A 15,010-nucleotide genomic window follows, 5' to 3' on the forward strand; every position below is an offset into this window, starting at 1 on the left:
AGCCGGCTCCTATCAGCTGTCTGCAGACGTGAGGATGGCAAATCTAATCTGCTGACATATTTGAGACTACGCTAGTGGTGCTTTCATCACATTTTTGTTCATCTGGTGAAGAGGACTCCTTCTCTGATGATAAAACATGGGTATGATGCTTTATATCTTTAGTCTGAAGGTGCAGACACAAATTTAAATGTCTCTTACATGGCATTCGAACACCTCTTTTCTGCCTCTGATGTACTACGTATGTACGGCCAAACTTGTAAAACACAATTAGTGAAACAGGAGATTTCCTTCTGGCCACAGGATTCAAATATGGTGTGGGTAACATGGTGGCTTCCACAATCCACAAACCAGCTCCAAAGTATTTTTAATGAATTAATTCTGAGTTTATGAGAATGCATCAATTCATTGGAAGATGCAATCACACTATTCTATGTACAGTTTCCTTTTTCTTCTATTAAATTACCTTTAAAAAAAACTACAGAGTGCACCTTTAAATACTTTCATTCACTGCAAGCCTTAAAGATTTGGTTGTTGCTCCGAGGGACCAACTGGGCCCCAGAATCACCAGAATACTCGTCTCTTTCAATTTCCCATTTTAATACCTTTGATTTGTAAAATGAAAATTATGAAGTTATGCACAAATAAACTTAGATCCTTCTTTTAAACATTTATAAGGAACATTCTGGCATGTTAAAACCTCTTAAAAACCCATCTGATAAATGTTTTACTGAAAAATATTTTTGTAACCTTCTTGATATTTATTTAAGTTTATCTGCAAATATAAAAACTTGACCAGTCCCGTTACTATCATTTCTTTCTAATCTTGCTCAAGTCTCTCCAGGCCAGCTGAGGAGGATCGAGCGTAAAATGTAAATGTAATCAATGTGTCAGAGTGAAGCGCTCCAAATATTACACACATCCTCGTCGTCCTCACCGGACCACCCGGTCGTCATCATCAAGGTCAAACGGCGCTGGGAGCTGTCGGTGTTCTCACTGCTGCTTATGCTTGTGATTCACTGCATTTCTACAGCTGACCGACGGATGATGAGCGTGTAAAATAAATGCAATAACATCGTTTATTCATCCCTAGAGGAAAACTCTTTCCTTTCCACTTCAACAGGGAGGTCAGAGTTCAAGGCACGTCATCCTGGAGATGCAGAATCAATGTCTTGCTCAAGGACACGTCGGTAAGGATGGGGAATGGAGTGTGTATTAGTTAATTTTAAAGGTACAGTCCGCATTTTTTTTGACATTATTTGCACTGAAAAGATCTGATTTAGTGAAAAGCAGCATCGGAGCTGAGACTCACAAGCATTTGACCCAGCAGGACCTTACAGAGATACAAAGTCGTGTCATTTTTCTTTAAAACTTTTTTTTTATTATTGTTTCTATTGATTGATAGCACTGACGCTTCAAGCTTGGCTACATGATAAGAATCAGGTACTTAAGAAATTAATTACTGAGGGACATTAAATCTAGTTGTGCCTCCAAAGTCCATATTAATCTATAATTATTCCCTTCACATAACTAAAAACATTTCTGTGTGGATTTCATTTAAAGTGCTGCAATCGTGGCTCAAGATTTGGCAGTTTGTCTTGTAATCGGAAGGTTGCCGGTTCGAGCCCCGGCTCGATAGCCTTGGTCGTTGTGTCCTTGGGCAAGACACTTCACCCGTTGCCTACTGGTGGTGGTCAGAGGGCCCGGTGGCGCCAGTGTCCGGCAGCCTCGCCTCTGTCAGTGCGCCCCAGGGTGGCTGTGGCTACAATGTAGCTGCCATTACCAGTGTGTGAATGTGTGGATGACTGGATGTGTAAAGTGCTTTGGGGTCCTTAGGGACTAGTAAAGCGCTATACAAATACAGGCCATTTACCATTTATGCTTTTTAAGAAACTGTTCTGTGCATGAGTTTACCTGCGTTAGTGTTGGTGGTGTTGGAGCCCTGCAGGAGCACAGTCAGCGTCTCCATCACCAGCCAGGCCAACTGCTTCTGCTCCTCCGCCACAGTGTTGTTTTTGCAGTCAGCTAAACATGGAAGGAAACACAGAGCGAGAGGACAGAGGTCGATATTAGACGGGATTGCAACTGTGATCCAGTAAAATCGTTTCTAAGTAAAAGAAAACTAAAGAAGTAGTTCACCTTGGTCATTACTGTGTGGTTGCTGTTGTGAGGCCGGTTCTTTGAGCAATGCCGCGTACTTGTGCAGCAGGTTGACCAGCACCTCCAGCAGTCCGACCTCCCGCAGCACGTCGCTGAACACCGGGTCGTGCCTGGCCAGCTTCAGCAGCGTCCGTACGGCGGTGATGCTGCAGGCGTGCGAAGTGCTCGATTTGAGGAGCACGCTAACGCTGAAGAGTTCCTTACACGGCACATAGTTGAGGCTGAACACTACAAACTCCAGCAGCTCGAAGTACTTGGTCTGAGCCTCAGGGAGCTTGGCCACACGCTCTGCAAACTGAGACAGCGTGTGCTGCGACTCTAGGATGAAATAGTTGGCCGGTTCGGCTGCGTAGATGTTTCCGATGGCGTCCAGGAGCATGCACGCCAGGCGGCTTGTTTTGGCCCGTAGAAAGGCGTTTTGGAGCACCGCAAAGGCCTGAATATTACGCACTGTGTGGCCTGAAATTTAAAATACAAAGAAAAAAATATATATATATATATGGATCAACAATTAGACACAACGGTCTCAGTCATAGAAAATTTGCTCTGTTTTGTATTTTGTGTAAATATCCAAGATTGTTACATAACAGAGTCCCAGGCGGGTTTAATACAAACGATTTAAACAAAGCCAGCCTTTCTCTGCCTTAGCTGGCTAAACCACTGCATGACCTTAATATAAAATACTTATTTCACTCAATGAGTCGCATTTAAATGAATAATTTATGTGTTTTCTGGATTTTGTGGTTAATATTCTGTCTTCTTCCATTAAAATGAGACAGTATTCATTTCTTTGTAAGTGAGCAAACTTTCAAATTCAGCAGGGGATTTCCGTATAGTCAACAGGAGACTCTTCAGTTTCTGCTGAATCACTCCACTGAACTTTTTACAGCGACTGCAAAACGTCTCATTTCTCTGACCTCTGTTACTCTAAACTGCCGTCTGTCACAGTTAACGGGGCAGATACACGATACTTCAAATTTCTTCCCTGTTGTCACTCTTTGTTTTTTAAATATGCACGTTTCCAGTTTGCTTCGTTGAGTTGATACTGGAGTCTTTATACGGAATAATCTTCATTCAGTGAGTCAACAAAAATATTTTAGGCTTATTTTAAGCTAGCTCAAAAATCATCGGCTATGACTTTCACACTCACGGGACGACACTAAAGAAAAGGAGCGCTGAAAGTGTGTGTCAGCACATAGCCTCAAACACACACAGCAGTTAAGTGGATGCGGCGGGTTAATTAGGCGTGTAAGCGCACCCTCGTACCATGATGGCTCCTGGTAATGACTCTGTGCTCAGCTGGAACTGTCACTAGGTGGGTAAACACAAGTGTAACTGCATGTGCTTGTGACTCAGGCAGGGTGTATGCGGTTAGAAACCCAACACGCTGACAGTGAGCGTGTTACCATGTGTGAATGGGTGGAGGTGAAAGGCTGAGTTACAAACACCACAGCTCCAAAGAAACTGTGTTTGATTCTAAAGCACTGAAAGCTGAAAAGCTAAACGAACCCACACAAAGTCAGAATGACAGATAAATGGAGGGAAATGTTATTTTAGTCATTTGCATTTGCTTCAAAAACAAAGAAATTAATAAGTAGAGATGGACTAAATACAATTTTAAGTTAAAGTAGTTACATCAAGGGCCTCCGTCTGTGAAGGTTCTCAGTCATCCAGGTCATCGTAGTCAAAGGAGCTTGCAAAGAAAAGCGTCTGGACTTCTTTAAGTTGCTTGAAGACGTTTCACCTTCATCCGAGAAGCTTCTTCAGTTCTAAGGTCAAATGGTGGAGAGTCCCAGATATAAACCTAGTGGGAGTTTCCCCCCACAGAGGGACAAAAGGACCCCCTGATGATCCTCTAATCGCCTGAGCCAAGGTGTGGAACTGGGTGTGGGTCCCAATCAGCCATCTTTGAACAGAGGCGGTGGTTTACGACACCAACTCTCCGCCATCTATAATCCAGTTTTGAGTTCCCTTCCCAGACGCCTTAACGCCCACTCACATCCTGGGCCATCTGACCTCAGGAATTCCCATGATAAGGTGGGGCCAGGTTTCACAATGAACTCACCCGAAACTCTGGCTGATTGGGACCCACACCCAGTTCCACACCTTGGCTCAGGCGATTAGAGGATCATCAGGGGGTTCTTTTGTCCCTCTGTGGGGGGACACTCCCACTAGGTTTATATCTGGGACTCTCCACCATTTGACCTTAGAACTGAAGAAGCTTCTCGGATGAAGGTGAAACGTCTTCAAGCAACTTAAAGAAGTCCAGACGCTTTTCTTTGCAAGCTCCTTTGACATCAAGGGCCTCCCAACACAGGGAGGTGTAGCCCATCAGTGTCTGTTACTGAGCTGCACCTCCCAACCCCGTCTGTTGTTGGAGTCTTTGGAGCACGTTTAGTGGATTATCTGACTAAAATTATGGTTTTATGGTTTGTACCACACATTATGGCTGTGTAGTACAAACCAAGCAAGGAGATTGGCTTTAGTTAGTAAAACTGTACTATTTAATTATTCTCTGCCCTAGCATTAATTAGCAGAATCTGTGTTTGTAGCCTCGTGTGGCAGAAGTGTGGTGCCTGGCTCAGCTGCAGGGGAGGAGTGGGGCAGTGAGCTCAAGGGGGCAGTGCCAAGAGGCTGGAGGGACAGGTGGCGGTGATTTACTTAAGGTTTCTCCCTTTATATATAGTGAAGCCAGAGAGCTGGGGGAGAGTGTGTGCTGACGACTGACGGAAAAGTTGAACTGAGTGGTGAAACGTACAGCCACACGTGTGTGGTGCTTCAACAAACAGCTCGCAAGCATACAACACGTGTCGGGTCAGTCTTTACACCCAGCATTGGTCAAAACAGAAAGGTCAAGGTTTTAAAATGAATCCAACAGCTGAATTATTTTTAGTCTGGATTATTTGAATTCTGTATTTTGGGCTTTATTGTATTGATGTATATCTAAGCGGCTTAACTACTGAACCTGTGTTTGGCAAGCATGAACATGTGGGTCAGAAAAAGTACGACGGCGTTCCTCAGGTGGATGAAAAAAGAAATAAGTTTAAATCTTTCTACAAGCAGGATGAGCCTGTTCTGTTTGCATGAAAGAGGCTTCAGTTGTTCTCCAGCAGCGTCAAAGGCGACAGAGGAATTAATCTTACTGGGATTAAACACCCATCAGTCATTTCAGGGATGGGGATGGAGGTATAAATGTAGACTTTTCACAAGTAATTCCTTTTTTTGTTTTAGAGCTTCTGGGAAAATCAGGCTGGTGCTACTGTGTAGACTTAAGCTGAAAATCACTGGTTTGTTTCAACACTTTATTTAAATGTGTCCTTGATTTCTTCCTTAGAGGACACCAATGGAAGATCGTTATAAATCACCTCTAGCTGAGTGTAAGACTGAATAAAACTGAATCATGGAGGCTCTAATCCGAGGGCATCCTTGGCACATCTACATGTTTTACTCTGAAGTCTTGCTCATTATAAAACTTATGACAGATTTAATGATGAGCCACAGTTGCATCTAACATACCTTTCCCAGAAGGTTGCGGGAGAACAAACCCAGGCAACAGGAAGGGGGCGCCGGTTGTCAAGCCAGCAGGCTTCAACTCCGTCACCCCATACGTGCACAGACAGGTGACCAGGTTGACCAGGTCCTTCAAAGCATCTTTTGATTCGTCCTCCTTGGCCTGTTCCAGTCTGGATGCACAAGAAGAAGTTACATCAATCTTCACACAACGTAAAGTAAATAAGGTCTCAGTCACACACATCCAAATCCCTGAATGGTTGCCAAGTGGTTGCTGGGGGTTGCTAGGTGAAACAGGGCGCAAAAGCCTTGTGAATGCTGTGTTTGGTAGCAGACTGCACATTCATGAGTGTAGGACGACAAGTTGTTGGTGTCTTCCATGCAAACTATGGGCAACTGTAGCAATTTGCTAGCAAACGAAGAAGTTACGAGGACGGTTTTTGTCCAGCACCCTCCGTGCAACCGATTTCAAATAGCAACCTCCAGCTGCCACTTTTGCACTTTTGGGTAATTCATATTTTATGTCTAGTAACCAGCGGTCACCAATCGCTCTAGGTGACTTTAAAAACCTGTGATGAACTGTAGGAAGCAAGACCCAAGCTGTACCTGAGCATGAGGTCGCAGAGGAAGGTGTAACCCTGGCACATTCGGAAATCGTCCAGCAGGGTCTGCGACACGTCGCTGGAGTCTTTGAGGAAGCAGGAGAGGCCGGCGAACATCTCAACGATCTCCAGAGGGGAGAGATCGTCTGACTGCTGCATGTTTTGAACACATGTAGCCAAGCATTCCTTCTCTGTAAACCGAAGAGGGGGTGTTAGAGACAAAGAAATGTAAGGAATTTCTGTGACAGAATGTATGGGAATTATTAAGGACATAAAGAGCTTTCCCTTGATCTTAGATTTATAGGAAGTGAAACAAAAATGCATCAGATGGACAAAGAAACAGCTTCAGACAGATCTGTGCTGCTTTAACAGCTTTTTTTATGCTATAAAGACAAAAGCTTCAGGGTTTTTCTTCTTTAACTTAAAATAAACAATACACAATAATAACAGGGACAACCGAGCTTAAATAATAGATCACATTAAAAATAATGGTTTTACTAAGTGTCACATAAATCACTGCACAAATCTCACAACAAGTTGTAATTAGGGGCTGTGAACTGTAAATTATCTGTTTTAAAAATGGTAGAAAACAAACTTCCCTGTTTTGTTCAGCAGTATTCTCACAATCTGTTTTTTGTTATTAAGCTGTAGACTTTTGTGTGTGGACTGGTTCACATTTTCTAATTTTTCAGAGCAAAAATGCTCCTCCAGATGTGGAAGACGGTTACTTCCAGAAACAGATGTCCTTTGCGGACGGTGCGTTTGTACGTACCGTGGATGTATTTGACCACGTTGACGCTGAGGCCGTGTCGGGAGATGGTGGTGAGCACCTCGCCGGCACTCCTCCTCCAGGGCAGGTTGTGAGGGGGACACCAGGAGGTGATGGCACTAAACAGTAACTGCAGGTCATCCTTCTGGGCCAGCTCCTCCGCTGGAGACACAAATGTGCAGAGCTTCACCAGGATCTGCACGAGTGGAAATGAAATTATTATTATTTTTTAAGTTCTGGGTAAAAACAACAAAATAAGCTGCTGAAAAAACAACTCAAGCCTGAGTCTTTTGTCACGGAGATACGACTGTGTTTGTGACGCTGTTTGATGAAAAGATTCAGGATTAAAGTCTTTATGAGTCTTTTTATCAGTGAACAAATAGATTTAAAATATCAAAATAAGCCAATAACCGTGTTATAATCCTCTGATCTGCTACAGACGCTCCACGCAGACTTTTTTCGCTCCACAATTCAAACACAAACATTTTTAACGATGTTTAAATGTTTCAGTTATTCTTTGTGTGAAGGTTTTAAACATAAAGCAAGCTGATAGAGGCTCTTAGTCTGGAGTGTAACAGCTGACACTGTTGTCTTTTCACCTGGACAAAGACTTTCTGGAGGAGCGCCCTACGGTCAGCCAGGGGCAGCTCGGGTTGGGTGTGCCCTTGCCCTGGCGTCTTCTCTTGGCTGGGCGGTGGCGGTGGTGGTGGTTGTGGCGGTTGTGACGTGGGGCCTACGGGTGCCTCGGCCATGTGGGGCAGGTCAAAGAACAAGTAGAGGCATTTGACGAGCGTGGAGGGCACAGACATGGTCGTCATGCAGTCCACAGTTTTCTGTCGAGGGGCAGAGAAAAGGGGATAACGTTTTATTTCCCAACACAGTTCAGGAATACAGGGCTATAATCAGGCTATACTCATAATGTTCCAGCCTTTATTTGTCACTTTATTAAAGTTGAGCTGATTCAACACATTAGTTTGTATTTGAAGTAACCCACTAAGACACCAAAGTCACAAAATAACACAAACTGAAGGGCCACTAACTTTTTTTTACTGGAGTCTAACGTGTTTGCTTCCCAATCACAGAGAACTTGTACAGAGGCTCAGTGAGGGATAGCATTAGCTAGAGAAATGCTAATCTTACAATATACAACACTGCTGGATGAGAGCATGAACAGCAGTGGTGGTTCTATTCAACCACCTATTCTTTACTTTTTCTATGCATTTCTAGTTTCTGCTATTTTCTTCTACTCAGCCACATTCTGGATGCTTAATTCTTATTTTGCAAATTCAGAAAATAGAAATCTTCTAATGTACAGGTGGTTGTAGCTCAGGTGGCAGAGCAGGTCAGACACTAATCAGAAGGTCGGTGGTTTGATCCCAGGCTGCAAGACACTAACCCCACGCTTGCCTACTGGTGGTGATCAGAGGTCCCGGTGGCGCCAGTGTCCGGCAGCCTCGCCTCTGTCAGTGCGCCCCAGGGCAGCTGTGGCTACAATGTAGCTGCCATCACCAGTGTGTGAATGTGTGTGTGAATGTGTGTGTGAATGGGTGGATGACTGTAAAGTAAGTAAAGCGCTATACAAATGCAGGCCATTTACCATTTACGAGTATCTAAATTGTTAAAATCATCAGAGCTGTGTCATAATCATATTCTCCATGATATAACTGGTATCAACTTTTTTGAGGAATAAAAATGTCATATCACAATAGCGCAACTGTATCATTGATACAGAAATACCAAAAGCTCCAACTGACAGTAAGAGCCACACGTCAGCCTCTAATAGATTTAGTAATTAACTTCAACAACATCCAACAAAGAACTTCAATATGCAAGAAACCTGTTTCTGCTAAAGGTGGAAACAACACACTTTCACCAAAAACCAGCATGATCACAAACCAGGCTACGGAGGAGGAGATACTAGCAGGCTTATTCTTTCCCAGTTAAATTTACCCTTCATTCTAATTTGTGTTGTACAGTTATCTCATTTTTAACTTAATTTTTATATTTTATTTTATTCCTTCCTAGTTAAATTTACCCTTTTTAATTTTCATATTTATTTCCTATCTTATTCATAGCCTTTTCTTTTTTTCTTTAGGTCACGAGCAGTTGTCTAAGCATTTCACTGCATATCGTACTATGTATGACTGTGTATGACTGTGAATGTGACAAATTAAATTTGAATTTGTGACCCAAATGTAAACCAAGCGTCCGCTCGCTGCACTCTCTATGACAGGGACAGCAAACATTCATTGGAAATAACGGCTGTGGGTGGAAAAGCAGGGCTTTAAGCAGAGTTACGAGGTTAAGTTGCTTTAGATTTTGCTAACCTAAGGTGTGAAGCAGCTATTTTATACTTCCACTTAAAACTTCCAGGGGAAACACAACCTAGCCTACTTGTGCTTACACTACTTACTGCTGTGTCACTACTGCTGCACAATATTGGCACTTTATTTCTTAAGATTCACACTTCAAATTAGGAAGTGTGTCATCGATGACAGCAGCCTATCAGAACAGAACGATGGAAACTGGCTTGTGTTCACTTACACATATACACGCTGCTATACTGAATAGCTTAAAGAGTTTTCATTCACTTATTCAACCATTACATACAAGAACCCCGAGGTATTTATTTATTCACTGTTTGTATTTGTAATTGCATATTTCTCCACCCCCCCCCCCCCCCCCCTCTTAAAAATAAAAAAATAAATGCTATTTTTCTAAAATCATTTTTGAAATACTCTGATCTCCTGTTCCTTAAATGTGAGCAATCAGCTTCCACTTTAACCTCCTAAGACCCGAACTCTTCCACGACATGTATTTTTAATTTCTCTTTGATATTTGGTCATTTTGGGGCCCATTTTAAACCTCATTTTTGTTTTTAAGAAAAATAAGAGCCAAATATGAGGATATTCGTTTAAAATTTTAATAGAACAGTAGCAGTATAATGTCCTCATAAGTGGATATCAGGCCCTTGTAGAGCAAAATTGAGTATTTTGGTCTAAATAACCCAAAATGTGATGTCCACATATGTGGACGCCAGGTCCTAGGAGGTTAAATGAAGCTGAAAGCGTGAACGTCAAACACACCTCGACTGTGTCTGCAGAAGCAAAACAACAAAAATGAAGTAAAAGTCTAATAACGCATGGATCCAACTGTGTGTTGCATATTCCCTTTTCAGTCTAAAAGGAACATGATTCATTTTTTCCACATTCATATAGATATCAACCTAAAATAAAGAGCTACACAACAGCAGCAGGACAGATAAAGATAAAAACGCTGCTTTAAGGGTGACTTTGGTAAATGGGTGTTTTGTTGTGCTGTGGTTCAGTGTTTCAGATTCAGCTATAAGGGCCTGAGGTCTGTGTTCACTGAGTGTTTTCCACAGTTATACTGTGTGTGTGTGTGTGTGTGTGTGTGTGTGTGTGTGTGTGTGTGTGTGTGTGTGTGTGTGTGCCATGTTGACAAAGATAAAGGGCTGGAGAAAGAGATGGGGTTTGTGTTCACTGAGGCGAATGATTCAGATAATCAAACGCTGCCTCCCACACACACACACACACACACACACAGACGAATTACATTGCTCTTACACACGAGCTCTCACAAAAGACCACATATGCCCATGCACACACACACACACACACACTGCAGCTGGATGAAATGACCATCCCATTTACTCCAACGCCGTCTACACGACGGAGAGGAGGTGGATGCACAGCGATGAATAACAAAGCACAGCAGGCGCACACGCAGTTTCACCCCTCAGATGGAAAAAGAACAAACACAGAGTAAGATATAGACAACTGAAGTAGGCAGAGGTGTGTATAGATGATGGTGAGTCAGAAAAATGGACGACTGGACCAGCACCTGTGGTACAACAAGCCACACCGAGGAGTGTGTGTGTGTGTTTACAGGCTGGTCCCACTGCAGTCAGGTCAAGGTTACCGTGAACAAATGAGAGACAAAACCAGAGAGACGAAGGCATTTAACAGTGTGTGAGTGTGAGAAAAACAGAGACAGGAAGGGAGAAGAAGACAGACACGAGGAGAAGAAAAACACCAATAAATTGATCTCCTGTCTGCTTTAAAAAGAGAGAGAAACAAGCGCAGTGGGAGTGCATGAAGGGCACCCTTTAAAAAAACAAAATAAAAGAGGAGTCCAGACTGAGTTACTGACAAAAATATTGCCGTTTTATGCTGTGAGGAAGAAAGAGCAGGAGGTGGGGGAGAAAGGGAGCGAGAGGGGAGAGCATTAAAGGGAGGGAGGTGACGTCAGGTTTATGGGAGGCCAGTTGCCTGGAGAAATCCATTAAACCTACTCTCACACACACACGAACGACACGGGTTATTTTTTACTGCCAGCCTGTGTTCGCTGATATCAAACAGTCACAAGAAGCAGCCCTTATTTATTTAAAGGAGACCGCTGACTGTGCAGTGTGCACGTCCAGTGGTACTGACCAATAAACCCAAAGTTATCATTTAAATGATTGTTTACATTTACATCCTCAACGTGTTTACACGTGTGACAGATCAGATCACTGGACACAGACAAGGGTCAAGCCACTGAGTCTGAAAAAACTCAGCTGGACGTTCTCTCCAGCATTTTGGCGTCTTGAGCTGCAGCTCATCTCAGTCTGAAACACACAGCACAGAGCGACGCCAGCGCTTACTAAGGTCCTTCCCGAGAGAGGGCAATGCAAATCTTCCCAAAAAAACCCTTCATCAAAGTACACGGCTAATGAGCAAAATCAGAAACTCTTTGCTTTACGAACACAGATTTTATGCTTATGCTGTTGTGAACTGGTTCTATTTAAATAAAAGCTGTACAGAGACTAATAAATCATGCATCACCTATGGAGTAAATCAGCGACAGTAAATGGAAATTTCAGAAAAGCTGGGCTACAGGGAGATGGAAATACCCAACCTTTGAAACGCAGCGGCTGAATACTACCAGCCGTCTCGCCTCCTTCCTTTCTTTCGTGTTGAGCAAGAGTTGAGAGTCGCACAAAGATGCTGTTGTGCACGAATATCAAAGCTCTGTCATTCAGTAACTAGGAAGTAATGGGAATCTCCATCGCATGTGTAGTACTCTCTGCTTTTGCTCAACACAACTATTTTACAAGTGCTCAAGTTAAGTAAACGCCAAGTGGAATTCTTCAGAAAGCAGACCACAAAACTGGCTACAGAAAACCACAAAAACTGCCCTAAAAATGTCAACTGATGATCAAGTTATCCCGATAAATTCATCCAATCATCCAAACCTACAGTCCAAGTGCATTCTGGAGCACAAAGGAAAGATCCGTGCCCACCAGACATTCCCAAATGACAAAAAATAAAGGAACTCTGTCAACATGTTATGTCCTACTCATCATTTAGTTACATAAATAACTGAGAACAGGAGTCGGTCCAAGTGCTCACATGTTACATCAGAAGAACACTGCCTGTCTCACAGCCTGGCCAAGTGCCATTTTGCCATGTCTGGTTTGGCAAGATCGTTGTTGCTGCATTCAAGGAAATATTCAGTCGACATATTAAGGTGCTGCCTGCCTAACTATTAAACAGCGCATGCTTGACAGCGGCTAAAGACTGAGCACAGAGAAGAGGGGGTGGATCACGTGTCTGTAGATGGGAAGAAGCGTTCCACCCAAAAGCAACAACAACAGTGAATTTCTGATGTGCAGCAGAGCAGGAAAAGCAGACAGCCGACCAGCTGACAGCCACACTCCCCACAAGACCTCCAGAGGAACGCAGGCCAAAAAGTTCAAAAGAAGTCTGCTGGCCACGATTCAAGACTACAGACGAAAACAAGAGCTCGACGTCCAACCTTTATAAGCAGGTGGTAGGAACAGAGTAAGGCGCTCATTACTGTGACTAGATGCTACGAAGAAAAATCACAATGCATGAATTTTCTTCATGTGACATTCAGCAGCATCAGAAGACTGCAGATAGAAACGTTGTGTTTGGGGAGAATAAATGAGATTCGGTCAGGTGAGAATTGTTAATTATACTGAAGTCTCCTGGTTCTTACGGTAGCTTCAGCGCAGCCTGAACTCTCTTAGGTAAACGTTCTTTTCATTTCTTTAAATAGTTTTCAGAAACAGTTCTTCAGGCTTCAGATCAAAGCTTTTCTTTCAATGTTTCCTTTTAATCCATTCTTTGTCAACATGACCCCACACTAGGGCTGGGCTATATCACACCGTTCACGGTAATACCGGTTTCATGTTGGGCAACGATAGGAAAATGAAATATCGCGATAGAATATGGGTAAAACGCACATGCGCAGTGCCTTTGTTTACATACGCACATGGCGGCGACGCAGAATGAGGAGAGCGAAAGCAGATCGTTGAATGAAACGGATGAACCAGAACTGGTTTGTAAAAATGCTGCAACTTCAGTGGTGTGGAACTGGTTTGGCTTTCATCCGTCAGATACACAACAAAGCACTATTTTTGGTAGCGCATGCTAGCGGGCCGTCGTTATTACCGTGTTGTTTGGAAAATACGGCGCACTTAAAATCAATCCTTAGATTTTTCTGAAAGTCGACAGAGCCCCTTATAATCCCGTGTGCCTTATGTATGAACTCTGGTTGTGTTTACTGACCTCGAAACGATTTTATGTGCACGGCGCTCGAACATCTGTCAAATGTTTCAGTACGACTTTGCTAAGCTACGAAGCCGCACCGCTTGATGGATTGTCGGAGCATTACGGCTATCGTAGGCGGAGCCTCGCGGAGTGATACGTACTGTGCTTCAACATAATATTACCGTATTGTGTGTGTATAACCTCTTTTTAAGTGTTGTGGATATTATACATGGTTATGCTGAGGATGTGTCGGCCAGTTTCCACTGGAAATGCCTTTTGGTTAAACTGTCAGTGAGGAATTTGCATTTGCACTGTTAAAGTTTATATAACTTTAATGCACTTAAAAAAGCTGCTTGTTTAAGTAAAAATACATTGATTTTTTTTTTTTGCACTAATAAAGTTGTGGAGTTGTAAAGTGTTTTGTCCAGTGTCAACTATATCATCAGTTATATCGTTATCGCAAATTTTCAAATGTATGTCGTGATAAATATTTTTGGTCATATCGCCCTGCTCTACCCCACACTGCTGCAAATCATCACTTCGTCAGACCTGTCGCTGACTTTCAGTCCAGTTCTTGCATAATTTGACATACACCAGCCTTTTCTCCCTTTAATGAATGGCTTCTTGACAGCCAGCTTACCAGAGACCATGTCTGATGAGGCTTCAGTGAACAGTAGATGTGTCAACAGAAGGGCCGTTTCCTATGTCTTAAATACGAGACTTTAAAGTATTTTTAGGCCTGCCCCTCCTTCCTTTGTCCTCCAGGACACACTGCAGAGCATTCCAAAATATGCCAAAGTGTCAGCTAAAAGCACTCTGTGAATCATATTGTTGGTGCAAAAATACAATTTCATGCTTGTGAAACTGCCTAAAGACAGATTTAACATTGGTGCTGTGCTAATTTTGAGGTTATGTGCAAACACAACACTGGTTCATCCTGTGGGTTAGGAGGTGTTTTAATGCTTGAATGAGTCATAGATCTGAAAATGGTGAGGCAAAAGGACTGGAGTGAAAATGACAAATGAAAAAGTAGTTAATGTCCAAAGGAAAACTTTAAAAACATCTCCAGAAAGCCTGGAGGAGTATTGCTCAAGAACATTTTGAGAAATGACAAAAAAGTTTATTTTTTGCTTCCAAGGGCTAAAGAAATGAGAGGTGGTTCAAGGCTTTCACACAGTATTGTACAGTGTCTTTTCTACCAACCTGTCCGGAGGAAGCTAACAGGTTGATGGTGGTTAGAAGCATCCAGCCGCGGCTCGCCTCCTCACTCTGATTCACCTCCAGGAACTGGACTATGGCTCGACTGGCTGCCTCTGGAAAAACAATCACACACACAAACGTGTGCTTAACTGGGTGGAAAGTGACAGCTCACTGTGGGGCAGATGGGCTGTTTG

At 43.0% G+C, this 15,010-nt stretch overlaps 1 protein-coding gene across 3 annotated transcripts in view; it reads right to left on the minus strand.

The window, feature by feature from the left end:
• wdfy3 (WD repeat and FYVE domain containing 3) overlaps window positions 1-15,010 on the minus strand; it is a 119,884-nt gene that overhangs the window by 86,387 nt on the left and 18,487 nt on the right. For all 3 annotated transcript variants that reach the window (XM_087849484.1, XM_087849483.1, XM_087849482.1), the window contains exons 4-10: window positions 14,820-14,929; window positions 7,638-7,871; window positions 7,042-7,234; window positions 6,274-6,460; window positions 5,674-5,840; window positions 2,137-2,616; window positions 1,912-2,022 (exon numbers count right to left, since the gene is read on the minus strand). In XM_087849484.1, coding sequence (XP_087705610.1) covers window positions 1,912-2,022; window positions 2,137-2,616; window positions 5,674-5,840; window positions 6,274-6,460; window positions 7,042-7,234; window positions 7,638-7,871; window positions 14,820-14,929 — 1,482 coding nt within the window. The remainder of the gene's footprint in view (window positions 1-1,911; window positions 2,023-2,136; window positions 2,617-5,673; window positions 5,841-6,273; window positions 6,461-7,041; window positions 7,235-7,637; window positions 7,872-14,819; window positions 14,930-15,010) is intronic.

Source organism: Neolamprologus brichardi, chromosome 12 (genome assembly GCF_056152115.1).
Source record: "Neolamprologus brichardi isolate AB-2024 chromosome 12, ASM5615211v1, whole genome shotgun sequence".
Lineage (NCBI taxonomy): Eukaryota > Metazoa > Chordata > Actinopteri > Cichliformes > Cichlidae > Neolamprologus > Neolamprologus brichardi.